Genomic DNA, 18,123 nt, shown 5'->3' with positions numbered 1-18,123 from the left:
AAGATGGTGTATGATGACAAGGCCCCAAAAAACATACATAGCATCTTGACCTTGCTTCAAGGTCGCAGGGGCCATAAATGTTGTCTATTTTTCACATTTTTCCCATTTTCTCTGAAGCTTTTGAGATTCAATACCTCACCTATATATGATATATAGGGCAAAGTAAGCCCCATCTTTTGATACCAGTTTGGTTTACCTTGCTTCAAGGTCAAGGTCACAGGAGCTCTTTAAAGTTGGATTGTATACATATTTTGAAGTGACCTTGACCCTGAACTATGGAAGATAACTGTTTCAAACTTAAAAATTATGTGGGGCACATGTTATGCTTTTATCATGAGACACATTTGGTCACATATGATCAAGGTCAAGGTCACTTTGACCCTTATGAAATGTGACCAAAATAAGGTAGTGAACCACTAAAAGTGACCATATCATGGTAGAAAGAGCCAATAAGCACCATTGTACTTCCTATGTCTTGAATTAACAGCTTTGTGTTGCATGACCTTGGATGACCTTGACCTTGGGTCAAGGTCACATGTATTTTGGTAGGAAAAATGTGTAAAGCAGTTCTTAGTGTATGATGTCATTGCTAGGTTTAGTTATTTGACCTTGACCCTGAAGGTCAAGGTCATGTAAAGGTCAAGGTACAGCATGTGAGTCGTATGGGCTTTGCCCTTCTTGTTGTTGTTGACAAAAACCAGGAGGTAGAAACCGGTCAGTCGTTGTTACTTGTGCATTTTTCTATCCAATGAGTACTATTTTCATTGCTGTCTTCTTCATTGCTTCATTATTTTTGCCCTTCTTTACCTACAGGATGCCAACCGGTTCCACGAAGACATCTTCGGCGTGAGTATACAGAAGAGCACAGAGGCTGGCGACAAGGCAAGGGACCAGAGCCAGAGGGCGTGGAAGTTCATCGACAATCCCAGCAAGCCGGCCTCCAAGGAGACGGCCAAGCCCATGCCTTTGCCGGTCAGTACACCTGCGTGTGCTCCTGTTTATTTATTTATTTTTTTGCTAGTCTGTGGGCAGGCTTAATTGATTGAAAATGATAGCGTATCAGGCATGGACCTAGTGTTTGAAAGGGAGGGGCTTCAAAAATGAGGCAGGGATACAGGGGCTGGCCACGCGGGGGCCCCCAGATGCTGTTGAAGTTTAGCATTTGAAAGGGTGTTTGTTTCGTTTATGGGCTGAAATTCCCACGGCTTTTACGTGTACGACCGGTTTTACCCCGCCATTTAGGCAGCCATGCGCCGCTTTCGGGGGAATTTGAAAAAGGGTATTTTGGGTCTTTTCTGGAGAAAAAAGGTACATTTACAGGGTAGATCCAGCCCGTAGTACACCTGCGTGTGCCCTGTTTTGTTTGCTAGGCTGTGGGCAGGCTTGAATTAAAATGATAGAATAGCGTGCGAATGCCGGAGTGGCTCAGTGGTTAGAGCGCTTGCCTCTCACGCTGGAGGTCGTCGGTTCGATCCCGACCTGGGACAAATTCAAATACCGTGGTCGCCGCTTACTAAAGCCACATCGGGACCGACGAAAAATGGCTTTAATAAGCTGCGGATTTATTAACCGGCGGTCCAGGAATACGTCATTTTCGAAAGAAAAAAAATCTTCTCTTTTGTTTACGTCACTCAGTCACTTTCTTTCGTCATTTACACTTGTTTGAATCTAAACAAAACTTTACGAAGGATGTTGAACTTTTGTTTTAATTATGTACGTGTACTTTGATCACTTCGGTACATCAATAATTTCACTGTCACCGTCACGAATCATTACTCGGCAGAGAAGAACGATTTTATGAGTGTTTGTTTGTTGGTCGTTTTCCACATCAGTTCTCTCACTGAGTCTACGAATGGTTTAAATTCTTCCATGCGGTGACCACGACTTTCCAGACCAGATCGAAGGCGGGTCGTTTAATTTAGTCATGAACACAACATGCGATCAAAGCTACACAATTTATGAACTCAACACGTGCGGTTTTTATTGACTGACATTCTTTTCTGAACTCGGTTACTTCGTGATACGCGTGAGCGTGGACATAAATAGACCTATGACTTGAGCGATTACAAGAACAAGATAATAATTATGAGTTTTAGTCACAAACTACGTGATTTCTCTGAGAAAACTGGCTTTAATAAGCTGCGGGTTTTTCTAATACATAAGATATAGTGATCAATCCGGATCGTCTGAAATCGGCTTTTATAAGCGGCTGGCTCTATTAACCGCGGTTTTATTAAGCGGCGTCCACTTACCCGATTTGTCCGACCTCTGTCCAGTCCACAAATCTAGAAACGGGTACCTGACCCTATACCCTATGAAGGCAAAAGTCTGCGAGGGAGAGGAGTGAACATCGCACTCATAAAGCTGGCCCGAGAGAAGTACGTCGCTCCTCTGGGACCAAACATGGTTTATAGACTACCTTTACCTTTGCATTTACCGTATATAAATCAAGCTGATCAGAACAGCAACCCAGAATCATGTGCGAGTGAGAAGTGTTGAAAATGGTTTATGCTCCACTGGGGGGAAAGGGCTGAAGTATATAAATCTACTTGGGTGGGTTTTTTTCGCATTTTTTTCAAAACATAGTGCTCCCGAGAGCTATCCAAAGTCTTCTCTTCCGACTCGATTATAAATTGCGTGAGTTTTTAGGGTGGCTTAATCCTGTAAGTTTCTGACAACTTACAAATTGCCTAGAAGATGAAATTATGTTTTCGTCTTTAATGTTTGTTTTGGTAATGTTTGATTCTTCTAAAACATTAAGCATCCAAGATCTTTGACGATTTCAAACGGCATTGTTCAGAAATGTCTATATTCCGATAGGCTACCCTTTCTTGGAATCGTTAGTTGTTCATTTCCAAATAAAAAAACCAAGAAAGGTAATTTGTTGGAACGTTTGTTATTGACAAAACAATACGTTACAATCACAAATATGTCGACCCAAAAGTCTTTTAAGTGCACAGACAAACAATAAGTAACAAGAACTTAGCTTGGTTGAGTTTTCGGCCGCTTGTTGGTAAACCGCAAGCGAATGAATCATATTTCATATCGCAGCATACTTGATGTTTTTGGATTTGTTCATTTCCAAGCCAGGTAATTATCTTTGGCTATGCTGGTATCCTTACTCCGTGAACAGTTTCATACCTGGAGGTCGTTCACATACTTTGCATGAAATGCGAATAAGTATGCTGCAATAGGATTATACCTTTCTGTATGATTGGGGTGTTTATTGGATTTTTTGAGTCACTTGAGAAAAAGTGACTCTATGTAATCGGTCAGTGTTAGTCTGTCCGGCCGGCCGTCCGGCCGGCCGTCCGTAGACACCACCTTAACGTTGGACTTTTCTCGGAAACTATCAAAGCGATCGGGCTCATATTTTGTTTAGTCGTGACCTCTACACTTTAACGATGGTTTCGTTGACCTTTGACCTTTTTCAAGGTCACAGGTCAGCGTCAAAGGAAAAATTAGACATTTTATATCTTTGACAAAGTTCATCGGATGTGATTGAAACTTTGTAGGATTATTCTTTACATCAAAGTATTTACATCTGTAGCCTTTTACGAACGTTATCAGAAAAACAAGGGAGATAACTAGCCTTTTCTGTTCCGCAACACACAACTTAACGTTGGGCTTTTCTCGGAAACTATAAAAGTGACCGGGCTCAAATTTTATGTGAACGTGACTCATTGTGTTGTGAATAGCAATTTCTTCCTGTCCATCTGATGCCTCATATAATATTCAGAACTGCGAAAGTGACTCGATCGAGCGTTTGCTCTTCTTGTTTTACAGAAATGTTGAAATTATGTGTTTATCTTTCCTACTTTTAGGAAGAATCACAGGTCTAGTCAACAAACTGTTCAAGCAGTAAGACAAAAATTAATGTGTATTGTCTGGACCTTATTTGAAATTGAGTTCTAGCTCATCTTTTGACAGCCGTTTTTTTCTCACTTTGCTCTGTGTGTGTTTCTAATTCATTTTCCAAGAAGTTATGGGTTCTTCAGTTCTTATGTTAGACTCTCTAATTCTTATGTTTGAAACTCTTATGCCTTCTATTCTCTTTCTTCTGTAGTTTTTTTTTATCAGTTGGCAGAGTTTGCATAATTTTTAGTAAATCATTTTGTTCAGCATGAAGAAAATTATTATTTTGTTGGCAGTTATTTTTCTTTTCAATGTTGTTTTTGTCTAAATTGGAATGCACTTCTTACTGTGGCTTCATGTGTGTAGTGTAGTTGAATAGCAAAATGATTGTGTGCCTATTGAACACATTATTTTTCAGTTGTGTCCTAAGCAGTGTAGCCGCATTATGCAGTGTCTTGTGCAATTTAAGAGCTGTCTTTACAACCTTTCCTTTAGAATGTACATGACAGCTTTGTTCAAGAACATGTTTATGAATAACGTGATATCTTACGTGCTGCAAGCAGCAAACTAAAGACATTTCAACCGTTGATTTACACAAGTAAATGCAGTATGACTGAAATGGAATGTTTCTCTGATATCGTCTGTTTTAAGTACCTTTATCTACAAAGTTCTGAAACTGGTGTCTTGGTCTTCTATTTCCTTTACAATTTCAAACTACCTGTAGTTTTTCTGTCTTGAAATGACCATCTGTTTTAACCAAAACAGGACCTATTTGCTAATTTCTTGACCACTTGTCTACCGTTTACGTCTTATTAGTTCTCTGTTAATTCTAAACAGACGTGTGCGTGAAACAGTAAACTCTGACAGCAACAATCAGAGTACAGTGAAACAGTAAACTCTGACAGCAACAATCGAAGTACAGTGAAACAGTAAACTCTGACAGCAACAATCGAAGTACAGTGAAGCAGTAAACTCTGACAGCAACAATCGAAGTACAGTGAAACAGTAAACTCTGACAGCAACAATCGAAGTACAGTGAAACAGTAAACTCTGACAGCAACAATCGAAGTACAGTGAAACAGTAAACTCTGACAGCAACAATCGAAGTACAGTGAAACAGTAAACTCTGACAGCAAAAATCGAAGTACATACAGTGAAACAGTAAACTCTGACAGCAACAATCGAAGTACAGTGAAACAGTAAACTCTGACAGCAACAATCGAAGTACAGTGAAACAGTAAACTCTGACAGCAACAATCGAAGTACAGTGAAACAGTAAACTCTGACAGCAACAATCGAAGTACAGTGAAACAGTAAACTCTGACAGCAACAATCGAAGTACAGTGAAACCGTAAACTCTGACAGCAACAATCGAAGTACAGTGAAACGGTAAACTCTGACAGCAACAATCGAAGTACAGTGAAACAGTAAACTCTGACAGCAACAATCGAAGTACAGTGAAACAGTAAACTCTGACAGCAACAATCGAAGTACAGTGAAACAGTAAAATCTGACAGCAACAATCGAAGTACAGTGAAACAGTAAACTCTGACAGCAACAATCGAAGTACAGTGAAACAGTAAACTCTGACAGCAACAATCGAAGTACAGTGAAACAGTAAACTCTGACAGCAACAATCGAAGTACAGTGAAACAGTAAACTCTGGCAGCAACAATCGAAGTACAGTGAAAAAGTAAACTCTGACAGCAACAATCGAAGTACAGTGAAACAGTAAACTCTGACAGCAAAAATCGAAGTACAGTGAAACAGTAAACTCTGACAGCAACAATCGAAGTACAGTGAAACAGTAAACTCTGACAGCAACAATCGAAGTACAGTGAAACAGTAAACTCTGACAGCAACAATCGAAGTACAGTGAAACAGTAAACTCTGGCAGCAAAAATCGAAGTACAGTGAAACAGTAAACTCAGACAGCGACAATCGAAGTACAGTGAAACAGTAAACTCTGACATCAACAATCGAAGTACAGTGAAACAGTAAACTCTGACAGCAACAATCGAAGTACAGTGAAACAGTAAACTCTGACAGCAACAATCGAAGTACAGTGAAACCCCTCTTGTAAGACTTCCAAAACTCTGAATAAATCAAGTCAAAAATTGGAGGGAGTCTTAAAGTTGAGGTAAATTGAACTAGGTTATGAACAGAACATCTGAGAAAGCAAAGTCTGAAGAGGGGGTGGGGGGGTCTTAAATCAGACTGTCTTGAACGGGTGTGTTCCACTGTACCGCTGTCCAGTTACACGCTGTGCGTGTTTCCACTCTACTGAAGGCTGCTTATTTATCAAATTAGAACAGAATATGTCTACAATGCTGACATTACAAGTCTGCTCAGGCCTACTGAAAACTGGCCTTGGCAAAAGAGACTGTTGCTGAAGCTTGGGCATTGTCCCCCTCTGACTATGATGGTTTTCTGCTCAAATAAAACAAGTCGCGTAAGGCGAAAATACAACATTTAGTCAAACTGTCGAACTCACAGAATGAACGCAATGCAATTTTTCAGCAAGACCGTATACTCGTAGCATCGTCAGTCCACCGCTCATGGCAAAGGCAGTGAAATTGACAAGAAGAGCGGGGTAGTAGTTGCGCTGAGAAGGATAGCACGCTTTTCTGTACCTCTCTTCGTTTTAACTTTCTGAGCGTGTTTTTAATCCAAACATATCATATCTATATGTTTTTGGAATCAGGAACCGACAAGGAATAAGATGAAAGTGTTTTTTAATTGATTTCGAAAATTTAATTTTGATCAAAATTTTTATATATTTAATTTTCAGAGCTTGTTTTTAATCCAAATATAACATATTTATATGTTTTTGGAATCAGAAAATGATGAAGAATACGATGAACGTCAATTTTGATCGTTTTAGAAAAAAAATATTGTTTACAATTTTCAGATTTTTAATGACTAAAGTCATTAATTAATTTTTAAGCCACCAAGATGAAATGCAAAACCAAAGTCTGGCCTTCGTCGAAGATTGCTTGGCCAAAATTTCAATCAATTTGATTGAAAAATGAGGGCGTGACAGTGCCGCCTCAACTTTTACAAAAAGCCGGATATGACGTCATCAAAGGTATTTATCAAAAAAAGGAAAAACACTTTCAGGGATATCATTCCCAGGAACTCTCATGTCAAATTTCATAAAGATCGGTCCAGTAGTTTGGTCTGAATCGCTCTACACACAAGCACACACGCACACACACACACACACACACACACACCACGACCCTCGTTTCGATTCCCCCTCTATGTTAAAACATTTAGTCAAAACTTGACTAAACGTAAAAAAGCAATCATTTTATCCACTCGTTAACAGCGCAAGTGGGGGAAAATTATCTAACCTTCTTTTGTGAACACGCCACCCAAGGACGACTGCCAAAAGAATAGGCTTATGTAAATATGCAAATATCAAAGTAGTCACGCCCCATACTTTCACCATTCTGAACAAACATTCTTACAACCAGAAGTCCAAACACATGATTTGCGGTTCAGTCCACGTAGAGTGAAATAATATTCAAATAGAACATTGCAAAGAAAAGCAAGTTAAATTCAAATAGTGAATAATAAACAAAAGTTATGACGTAAAACAGGAAAAACGAATGATGCAACATTCGGATACTGATACAAAAGGTTTATGGGCCAGGGGATTACTTCCCTTGACCTACCTTTTTGGGTCAAAACAGGCTTAGTCAAGTATGTCAAGCATAAAGAAAAACTCAAGGTGAATAAAATGCCAGATGCCACAGTCGCGGGCTACTCAACCCAAACCACTCAGGGCGAAGGGAAGTAGGCTGTGGACCAATGCAATCTGTTGACTAAAGCTTCAGCTTCGGTTCCACACCAATCAATGCGGTACTGCACCGAAGCTCAAACGGTGGTGTCAGCTCACCCTGGCAGGACATGCATAAGCAACAACAACAAATTGTAGAGCAGGAAACTGAACGATTACCTAACTTGCGCAGCTTCGATTAGATACCCTCCATCAGTATGATGGAGGTAGGGTGGGAGGTGGAAAATAATTGCAGAAACAAAAACCTGACCTCTCTTCGCTGTGATCTTGGAAAGGGTGACGCAAAGACCTGCGCGTGCCCGCCCTTTCAAGTCTGGCTGGGCTGACACGCACAGCTCTCTGCTGCAGCAGAAACGGGGCTGGCGCGCTCACAAAACTTTCTTCGTTGTATCTCCGCTACACGAAAAATTGCCTTTGTGAACACGCCACCCAAGGACGACTGCCAAAAGAATAGGCTTATGTAAACATGCCAATATCAAAGTAGTCACACCCCATACTTTCACCATTCTGAACAAACATTCTTACAACCAGAAGTCCAAACACATGATTTGCGGTTCAGTCCACGTAGAGTGAAATAATATTCAAATAGAACATTTCAAAGAAAAGCAAGTTAAATTCAAATAGTGAATAATAAACAAAAGTTATGACGTAAAACAGGAAAAACGAATGATGCAACATTCGGATACTGATACAAAAGGTTTATGGGCCAGGGGATTACTTCCCTTGACCTACCTTTTTGGGTCAAAACAGGCCACAAACACTTCTCTTTGAGAGCTCAACGAGAAGTGTTGACCCCAAAAGGAAACCGGGAAACTGAGAGGGGTATGGACTGAACCGCAATATTACCTGAACTTCTGCAACATATGTAACTTGCTACTTAGACCGCTTAGCCAATGTGCAGACCACTCTCAACTTATACAAGATACCAATATTCCAGATTACATGTTCTCACTAGGATGCTTTAACGATATCAGTCATCCTGATTGTTTTAGCAACATGTAAGGGATGGCGTAGAACACCAACCGAGGCATACGTGTTGGTTTCAGTTGCACTAATTGTACCGCTCGAAACCGCAACGTCTGACGAGAAGACAGGTCTGAGAACCCTCGAGACCTGCAACACACAAGACAAAACACAGCAGAACAAAAGGCCTAACAATGTCTAGGATAGGTTAATCAACAAAGGACATGTCTGACATCCGCAACCTTGCCACTAGCTCTCAACTACAGTGAATGTTTTGTTTGAATAAAAAGTACAAAGATTATAAAAATGTAACCTGTACTGGCTACTTCATAAAATGATACGTGAACAACAAGGTTAGTGTTAGTTGTTGTTACGACCCATGCCGCTTCCTGAAGCGGTGGCAGGAGAAATGGTTGTAACCGGTTGACCGTTTTGAAACCTGGGTATGACTTTAGGTCTGTCAGACTGAGGGGCCTGGCAGCGAGAAGCCGGATGGGCCCCCAGACACCAATAGCATTTGTGCTGAAACTTACAATCAGCTCCAGCCATGCAGTGCCCCTTGTTATGGTACGTGTAGCATGTACCACGTGGGTTTCGAGCATTCTGCTCGGTATGGGGCTGCTGCTGCTGATAGACAATCCGGTGGTCTAGCACCGCCTTCATGTAGAGCTCTAGATGAGTAGAGCCCCACTTAGCATCCCCTCTGGCGACCATTTGCCGAAAGTTTTCATCATAGCTCTCCCAGCCAGCTTGCTTCTCTGCCAGAGACATCACCGTCTCCATATGCTGGGCAAGACCTGCGGTCCGGTGGGGCTTGTGTAGGCTAAGGACCGCCACAAAGCGATTCCATGCTTTTATCCAAATGGCTAGAGTCAACTTAGCCTGCTGTTGATTAGGCATAATCTGCAAGGTGGGAGTACCCTCGCCACCTGTTATTTCTAGCCGAAAACTGTCTTGACTTTTAGAAGGGAGTAATGTTTGAAGGTCTATATATTCACCCGCCCAGATTTTTGCCTTTACTTTCTCGGGCACAAGAGACGGTAGCCCGATGGCCGCAGACACGAAGCCTAGCGTACCTGACAGTCTGCTGGTAGAAGCAGATGAAGCTTGTAGTGTTGCCAGGTTGTCGCTGTAGTCCTTGTTCGTCATGTTGCCTTGTTGGGGGGTGCTGAGTGGCTGGGGAGCTGCCTCCACACTTCGAAGGTGTGACTCCATAGCTGCTTGTACGGAGGCCTGGATCTTGTCGTCGAGGGACTGGATCAACTGGCCCATCCAGGGTGGCGTTGTCCCTGTGGGCGCCAGCTGCGGATTGTGGTTAACCCGTGTGCTGACTGGTCTGGTCCGAACGGTGGCTGCCGCTGGTGCTGGCTTCTTTTGTTTTTGTTTTGGCATCTACAGAACAAAAGAATGAAACGATTTCCAAGTACTCGAGTAGAGATAATTTGCGTCCCATAGCAAAACCTGCTATGGAAAATCTGTCAGGGAAAAATAATAATGAGAATGCAAAAAATTCAAACTGTGCCCCGCATTACCGGGTGAAAACGTAAGAATGCAAAATGTGCAAGCTGTGCCCCGCATTACCGGGTGAAAACGTAAGAATGCAAAATGTGCAAACTGTGCCCCGCATTACCGGGTGAAAACGTAAGTATGCAAAATGTGCAAACTGTGCCCTGCATTACCGGGTGAAAACGTAAGAATGCAAAATGTGCAAACTGTGCCCCGCATTACTGGGTGAAAACGTAAGAATGCAAAATGTGCAAACTGTGCCCCGCATTACCGGGTGAAAACGTAAGAATCCAAAATGTGCAAACTGTGCCCCGCTTTACCGGGTGAAAACGTAAGAATGCAAAATGTGCAAACTGTGCCCCGCATTACCGGGTGAAAACGTAAGAATGCAAAATGTGCAAAGTGTGCCCCGCTTTACCGGGTGAAAACGTAAGAATGCAAAATGTGCAAGCTGTGCCCCGCATTACCGGGTGAAAACGTAAGAATGCAAAATGTGCAAACTGTGCCCCGCATTACCGGGTGAAAACGTAAGAATGCAAAATGTGCAAACTGTGCCCCGCATTACCGGGTGAAAACGTAAGAATGCAAAATGTGCAAACTGTGCCCCGCATTACCGGGTGAAAACGTAAGAATGCAAAATGTGCAAACTGTGCCCCGCATTACTGGGTGAAAACGTAAGAATGCAAAATGTGCAAACTGTGCCCCGCATTACCGGGTGAAAACGTAAGAATGCAAAATGTGCAAACTGTGCCCCGCTTTACCGGGTGAAAACGTAAGAATCCAAAATGTGCAAACTGTGCCCCGCTTTACCGGGTGAAAACGTAAGAATGCAAAATGTGCAAACTGTGCCCCGCATTACCGGGTGAAAACGTAAGAATGCAAAATGTGCAAACTGTGCCCCGCCTTACCGGGTGAAAACGTAAGAATGCAAAATGTGTAAAATGTGCCCCGCATTACCGGGTGAAAATGAAAGAATGCAAAATGTGCAAACTGTGCCCCGCATTACCGGGTGAAAACGTAAGAATGCAAAATGTGCAAACTGTGCCCCGCATTACCAGTTGAAAACGTAAGAATGCAAAATGTGCAAACTGTGCCCCGCATTACCGGGTGAAAACGTAAGAATGCAAAATGTGCAAACTGGGCCCCGCATTACCGGGTGAAAATGTAAGAATGCAAAAAGTGCAAAATATGCCACGCATTACCGGGTGAAAATGTAAGAATGCAAAATGTGCAAACTGTGCCCCGCATTACCGGGTGAACACGTAAGAATGGAAAAAGTGCAAAATGAGCCCCGCATTACCGGGTGAAAACGTAACAGTGCAAAATGTGCCCCGTCTCTCTGGGTGAAAACGTAAAAAGGCACAAGTGGACACAACTGCCCCATATTGCGGAGTTGGGCCCGCTACGCTGGGCTGCATGAAGCTGTATATGCCCCAATTACAAAGTCACTTATTAAATGAGGAATAGTAAAACCAAAGTAGCAATGGAATTAATTACCCAGAACTAACCATGCAAAATTTTACAGTGCAATGTAGAAATGGTGACTCTATAGTACGATTAGCAAGCACACAAGCCGAAACTTGAAACAAAACACGCATTACAACGCTGATTACCGTCTACGCTAACAATAGCCGTCTGTCATGGCATCGCTCGTAAGTGGCCGCCGCGAGCCCAGCCTGCAAAAGAACCACTACACGGCAACGACACGTTTCTTCGTACGTGACGCACACTAATGCTAGCCGCTACTTGCAGGGTTGAAAGATCAAGAAGTCCTTATGTAGCGTAACCGCCTACACACTACTCGCAAGCCCCGTCCGCGCGTTGGGGCCGGTGAGGCGCGCCGTGTGCGTCCAGAGTCGAAGAACAAAGACTGAAAGAGACATCTGACCCCTTTTTCGCCATTGGGAAACCGGGAGGAATACGTAAAAACCTAACATCGTCGTTGTATGAGCTGCGCCTGAGGTTACAACCCTAGCATTATCTGTACAAAAGCTTTAACATCGCTGTGTAAACCTACGTTTAAATAGTTTCCGCAACTCTGTAACTGATAAAAACAACACCAAACAACAACAAACAAAATATTGTGTTCAGTACCACTGTATACTTGGTAGCACGCGTCAAGTGCCAGCCTAATTTACCGGCATTAACGAACGCCTGGGCGTTTTTTATATTTAGTCAAGTTTTGACTAAATATTTTAACATCGAGGGGGAATCGAAACGAGGGTCGTGGTGTATGTGCGTGTGTGTGTGTGTGTGTGTGTGTGTGTGTGTGTGTGTGTGTCTGTCTGTGTGTGTATGTGTGTGTGTAGAGCGATTCAGACTAAACTACTGGACCGATATTTATGAAATTTGACATGAGAGTTTCTGGGTATGAAATCCCCGAACGTTTTTTTCATTTTTTTGATAAATGTCTTTGATGACGTCATATCCGGCTTTTCGTGAAAGTTGAGGCGGCACTGTCACGCCCTCATTTTTCAACCAAATTGGTTGAAATTTTGGTCAAGTAATCTTCGACGAAGCCCGGACTTCGGTATTGCATTTCAGCTTGGTGGCTTAAAAATTAATTAATGACTTTGGTCATTAAAAATCTGAAAATTGTAAAAAAAAAAAAAATTTTATAAAACGATCCAAATTTACGTTCATCTTATTCTCCATCATTTGCTGATTCCAAAAACATATAAATATGTTATATTCGGATTAAAAACAAGCTCTGAAAATTAAATATATAAAAATTATTATCAAAATTAAATTGTCCAAATCAATTTAAAACCACTTTCATCTTATTCCTTGTCGGTTCCTGATTCCAAAAACATATAGATATGATATGTTTGGATTAAAAACACGCTCAGAAAGTTAAAACAAAGAGAGGTACAGAAAAGCGTGCTATCCTTCTTAGCGCAACTACTACCCCGCTCTTCTTGTCAATTTCACTGCCTTTGCCATGAGCGGTGGACTGACGATGCTACGAGTATACGATCTTGCTGAAAAATGGCATTGCGTTCAGTTTCATTCTGTGAGTTCGACAGCTACTTGACTAAATATTGTATTTTCGCTTTACGCGACTTGTCTTTAAACTCGCGCCGTAAACGGGCGTCGTGTAAGAAAAGAAAATAAAAATAAAAATCAAGGCACATAGCCGCCTGCATTGAAAAGGTCAAGCATGAGCGCCTTGATCTGCAAAAAACGAGTGAAAAGACGACAAATAATTGCAGAAACAAAAACCTGACCTCTCTTCGCTGTGATCTTGGAAAGGGTGACGCAAAGACCTGCGCGTGCCCGCCCTTTCAAGTCTGGCTGGGCTGACACGCACAGCTCTCTGCTGCAGCAGAAACGGGGCTGGCGCGCTCACAAAACTTTCTTCGTGGTATCTCCGCTACACGAAAAATTGCCTTTTTTACATTTAGTCAAGTTTTGACTAAATGTTTTAACGTAGAGGGGGGAATCGAGACGAGGGTCGTGGTGTATGTGTGTGTGTCTGTGCGTGCGTGCGTGCGTGTGTGTGTGTAGAGCGATTCAGACACAACTACTGGACCGATCTTTATGAAATTTGACATGAGAGTTCCTGGGTATGATATCCCCAGACGTGTTTTTTATATTTTTGATAAATGTCTTTGATGACGTCATATCCGACTTTTTCTTATTTTCCTCTGATTTTTGTGTGTATTTTTTTTTGGGGGGGGGGGGGGGGTTCAACTAACCTTCATGGGATAAAAGTTTAACTGACAGTTGAGAGGAAAGTTAACTGACCTTTTAGGGAGACAAACTGCAAGTGACCTTCAAGGGGGGAAAGTTTATCTGACATTACCCTCATATCTTTCAGGACAAGAAGATGGCAATCGGCAAGCCCAAGGTTCCCATGAAAAACATCTTCATGAAGCAGAGCGTGGCACCAGGAAACACGTCCTTGCCCTCCACCTCTTCCAAAGCATCTCCTTCAAAATAGACCACCAGTGATGGAACTTTCCATCCGATTTTATGTTCTTCTTTGGAAGATGATGCAGCTTTTTTTCGTGATGGAAAAAATGGATGTTTTCAGTTTTTTTGCGTTTTGAGGCTATTGAGACAATGACAAAAGGTGACGTTTTCATGTCAGTATGTCCCAAATGACATCACCAGTACATTTTTCATTCTATCTAATCTGTTTTCGTTCTATTTTTTCTAATAACATGCGTTAACAATTGATTGCCAACTGGAATGGAAGAGCACAAAAATTGTAACTTGATATGTAGTTTCTCTAGAGGGAAAACATCTTCCACTTTCATGTCAGTGTGTCCCATGCAACATACATTTGCCAAACAGCTATGTGTAAGTAGATTATTTGTTAGTGGTATAGAACATACTGATCAACAATCAAAGTCAGTTTTCACATTCATGTTCTACCTATTTCTTATATGTTTATTCTTTTGGCAATGGTGAAATGTCAGCAATCGTGTGTCATTCGGGACAGTAGACATGACACCTGACCTTTTGTCACTGTCTCATTTACACATCTTCCTAAAATTGCCTCCATCAGTGTTGAGAATGTGAATGTTACTTCATGTTCTACTTTTGAAGACAATTTTCAATGCATCTTTCCTTGTTACAGAGAGAATATTGGGTGTTTGAATTTTTGAAGCTTTTTGCTTGAAGCTATTGTGTTACGGAAATAATATTTGGTGTTTTGAATTTTCCCCAGCAAAAAATATCCAACAATTTCTTGAAACTAATGCATGTTTCTTTGTTGTGAAGAGAATAAAAGAGTTTAAGTGTCGCTTCTTTACTTTGTTGGTTACCGGAAATTCTGCACAATTTGAAATGTCTGTGTCTCAATTTTCTCTTGTGGTTTAAAATGAACAATGGAAGCAAGTAATGTTTTCCAAAGATCTGACAACTAATTGTTTGTCTTGAGTGACGGAATCGTTGACTGCCGATTCCACCAGACCACGCTTATTTAAAGGTTATTAGAACCACTAACAGTTCTTAGTGTATGATGTCATTGCTAGGTTTAGCTGAAGGTCAAGGTCATGTAAAGGTCAAGGTCAAGCATGTGAGTCGTATGGGCTTTGCCCTTCTTGTTTAATAATAGTTGATGCCTATCGATTACTTGTTTTGTTTATCGGTAGTAATCAAATAAGAACAATTGTCGTTTAAAGAAAGAGCCTAACATTAAGAGCTTTACAAGCTGACCTAGGGTTTAACAAATGAATAATATAAGTTATATAAACGAACTAATGGCGTATAGTTTGGGGCTCTTATTGTTCACCTTCGAAAGTTTACTGCATACTTGCAAACGCTGCGTCAGCTTGCAGTTTTTTTTTGAAAAAACAGTAAAAAAAATCAACCAAAAAATCAAAGAAAGTGTAGTGCTGCTGCGTATATTTGGATCAGTTATATTTTTGTATGTCCTTTTTTTTACCAATTATAGAAAACAGTTGTTACGGTGCTATTATTATGCCCGCCCCAATTCAGTTAAATTCAAAGAGCTTTTTTCCACTACAAAAAAGAGTTTATTGCTAAAACTCGCAAAGTTCATGACACTTGTCATGGACTGTTTGAGAAGCGAGTAAAATTTAATTCTCTTTTAGCTTTATACTCCGTTATCTGTTTTGTGTTGTTAGTAATAGTATTTTTGTCCTGATGTTAACTCACCCTCCACCCCCCCCCCCTCCCCCTTCCCCCCATTTCCCATAGTAAAGAAATGTATGTAATCACTTTGCACTTGTAGTGTTTTATTATTATTATTATTATTATTATTATTACTATTTATTATTATTATTGTTGAATTGTTTCTTGTATTGTTTTTGCTCTCCCTCACCCCTCAACTCCCTTTTCTGTACATAGTCTGATTTCTTTTTGTTTTAGTTCCTTTTATTTGGTGTTGAATGAAATGTGTTTTTACTGTGTTTTTTAATTTTCCATGTACCCTCACGGGGTTTTATTGGTATAAAACTTGCCTTGCCTTGCCTTGCCTTGTCATTGGCATCCTATTTGTGTGTGCTAACTACAGTGCCGACATAAGCCCTTTATTCCACAAATGCGCTTTTATTATACATTGATTTTGACTTTCATAATACACATTCACTCTTAATAAAAACAATTACCGTTTTCATGCTGTGGAGTAGACGTTATACAGTAAACTAAAATGCACTTTTTTGATTATCATATTGTTTAAATCCTTAATTTGTCAATCATTTTTGACTTCTTTATAATATTTGTTTTTCTGTTGTTGTTTTCGTTTTTTTAACTGGAATGTCTTACCAGGAGTAATAATGTTTACTCTGGTACAAAATTAAGATGTGTATATAATCCATACATCCCTTGGGGGTGTCTGTAAATATTTCTTTGAATGTGGAATCTTGCGTATTCACATTTTATCTATGTACGGTGAATTTTTCTTCTCTTTGCATTTGTCAATTCAGATCTTGACCATTTCCCTTTTAACCATTATTTTATCTTGCTATATAACGTTTGTAAAAAAAAATCATGTATATATTTGTTGGAATTCTTGTATGTATATATATTGTTTATAGGTTCATGATTATGTCTGCTTGCGTGTATCTGAATCTGAGTGCTCAAAAATTGTCCGTGTGTGTGTGTGTGCAGATTTGACAAAGGAAAATTAGACGTTTTCATACTCAGAATTCGACATTTACATTCTTTTTAACTAAAGTACACATTGTTCATTAAAAAAAAAATTCAATCCTCCACATGCCTACAACGTTTTTATAATCTTGCATTGTTTTGGTGGGTTTTTTTTCTACGTACAGTCGAACAAGCCTTGGTGACCACCTTGCGATTACGACCAATTGTCCATAACGACCACGCTAAATGATCCCTGATGAGTGTTTTTCTGTATAATTCACCCTTCCATTGCGACCCCCTGTCTATCATAACCACGTTTGGTCGGTTATTTGGATGGTCGTTTTAGACAGGTTCGATGGTATTTAGCTTTTTTCAAGCATTGTACTTTTGACAGTTTCTCTTGTGTATAGACTATGTTACATTGAAAATAAGTTTTACCATTGCACTTTTTTTTCAAGGACAATTTCCTGTAGGTGTTGTATCTGACAAAAGAATCAGCACGCACAAAAATGGTGAAAGCATTTTCTTGTATTATCGGAGGCTTCCTCCGAAAAAGATCAGCTTTTGAGTTGCCTTGTATAGCCTTCAGAGGATGCGAGACAGTTCCTGGAATCATACACATACGTGTACATTATGTTGAAAGTGTGGATTGAAGTTTGAAAAGGGTTTTAATAACAGCTACAACTTAAAGAGGAAATACAATGTTTTCCCCATACAAAAGCAGGTGGAGGTTGTTGTTTTTGTTTTTTACGAAGATAGCTTCGCCTGAAAAACGAGGTCGCCATAGTGCCGCCTTAACATTTTTTAGTCAATGAAATTTATAAGAAAAAAAAATGAAAACCATGTGAAGATATCATCTGGAAGAATTATCATGTAATGTTGAATAAAATATATGTCGACTTTGTGCAACTATCTGGGTCACGGTTGTATTACGGAGGTATGGGTTTTTTATGTATACAGAATCTGCTGGCGAGTTTTGGGCGTCCACTGAACAAAGATGTGTGTTTACTGACTTTTGAAACTTTCCCCTCTAAAGTAATACTATATGCTAAGTCCGTGCATTTACTTAAAATTGTATCCTAGTTTTTACCAGGTAAGCTCCAGTAATGCTGCTTATCTTTTACGTATTATATTTTTTGCAATATATGTGGATCTCTTTCTTCAAGTAAAGTGGTAAACTTGTGTCGGTATTAGAATATATACCCCCCGCGGGTTAGGGGGAGTCCCATATTGGTTGGGACTAGAAAGAATTTACCCGATGCTACCCAGCATGTCGTAAGAGGCGACTAACGGTTCTGTTTCTTCTCTTCTTTTGTCTTATTTCTGCCTTACCAGTCCTTTCACCTATATTTCCTTCCAAGAAAACTCTCCCTACTATTCCCTGCAGTTTTCCAATTCTTTTCTTGTTGTCTTATTTCTACCTGACTGGATCC

General features: G+C 40.5%; 2 protein-coding genes and 1 non-coding gene across 3 annotated transcripts in view; 2 read left to right on the top strand and 1 right to left on the bottom strand.

The window, feature by feature from the left end:
• Positions 1-15,105, top strand: part of LOC138977004 (nitric oxide synthase-like) — a 151,254-nt gene extending 136,149 nt beyond the window's left edge. The window contains exons 25-26 of the mRNA XM_070349895.1: positions 814-972; positions 13,950-15,105. Coding sequence (XP_070205996.1) covers positions 814-972; positions 13,950-14,072 — 282 coding nt within the window. The 3' untranslated portion in view covers positions 14,073-15,105. The remainder of the gene's footprint in view (positions 1-813; positions 973-13,949) is intronic.
• Trnae-cuc (transfer RNA glutamic acid (anticodon CUC)) lies at positions 1,415-1,487 on the top strand. The gene has a single exon. It is a non-coding gene; the product is annotated as a tRNA-Glu (tRNA).
• Positions 7,381-13,370, bottom strand: LOC138977339 (uncharacterized). Its single transcript, XM_070350243.1, has 2 exons — positions 13,357-13,370; positions 7,381-10,015 (listed from the first exon to the last, which is right to left on the bottom strand). Exon 2 carries the CDS (start codon positions 10,013-10,015, stop codon positions 8,984-8,986), a length of 1,032 nt encoding a protein of 343 aa, XP_070206344.1. The 5' UTR covers positions 13,357-13,370; the 3' UTR covers positions 7,381-8,983.
• Positions 15,106-18,123: the final 3,018 nt, after the last annotated feature.

The sequence above is a fragment of the Littorina saxatilis genome, linkage group LG9 (genome assembly GCF_037325665.1).
Source record: "Littorina saxatilis isolate snail1 linkage group LG9, US_GU_Lsax_2.0, whole genome shotgun sequence".
Taxonomy (NCBI): domain Eukaryota; kingdom Metazoa; phylum Mollusca; class Gastropoda; order Littorinimorpha; family Littorinidae; genus Littorina; species Littorina saxatilis.
This window is presented reverse-complemented; position numbering and strand designations above follow the sequence as displayed.

Excerpts from the sequence above, each read along its gene's own strand:
- LOC138977339 (XM_070350243.1), bottom strand. The coding sequence starts at position 10,015 with ATGCCAAAACAAAAACAAAAGAAGCCAGCACCAGCGGCAGCCACCGTT.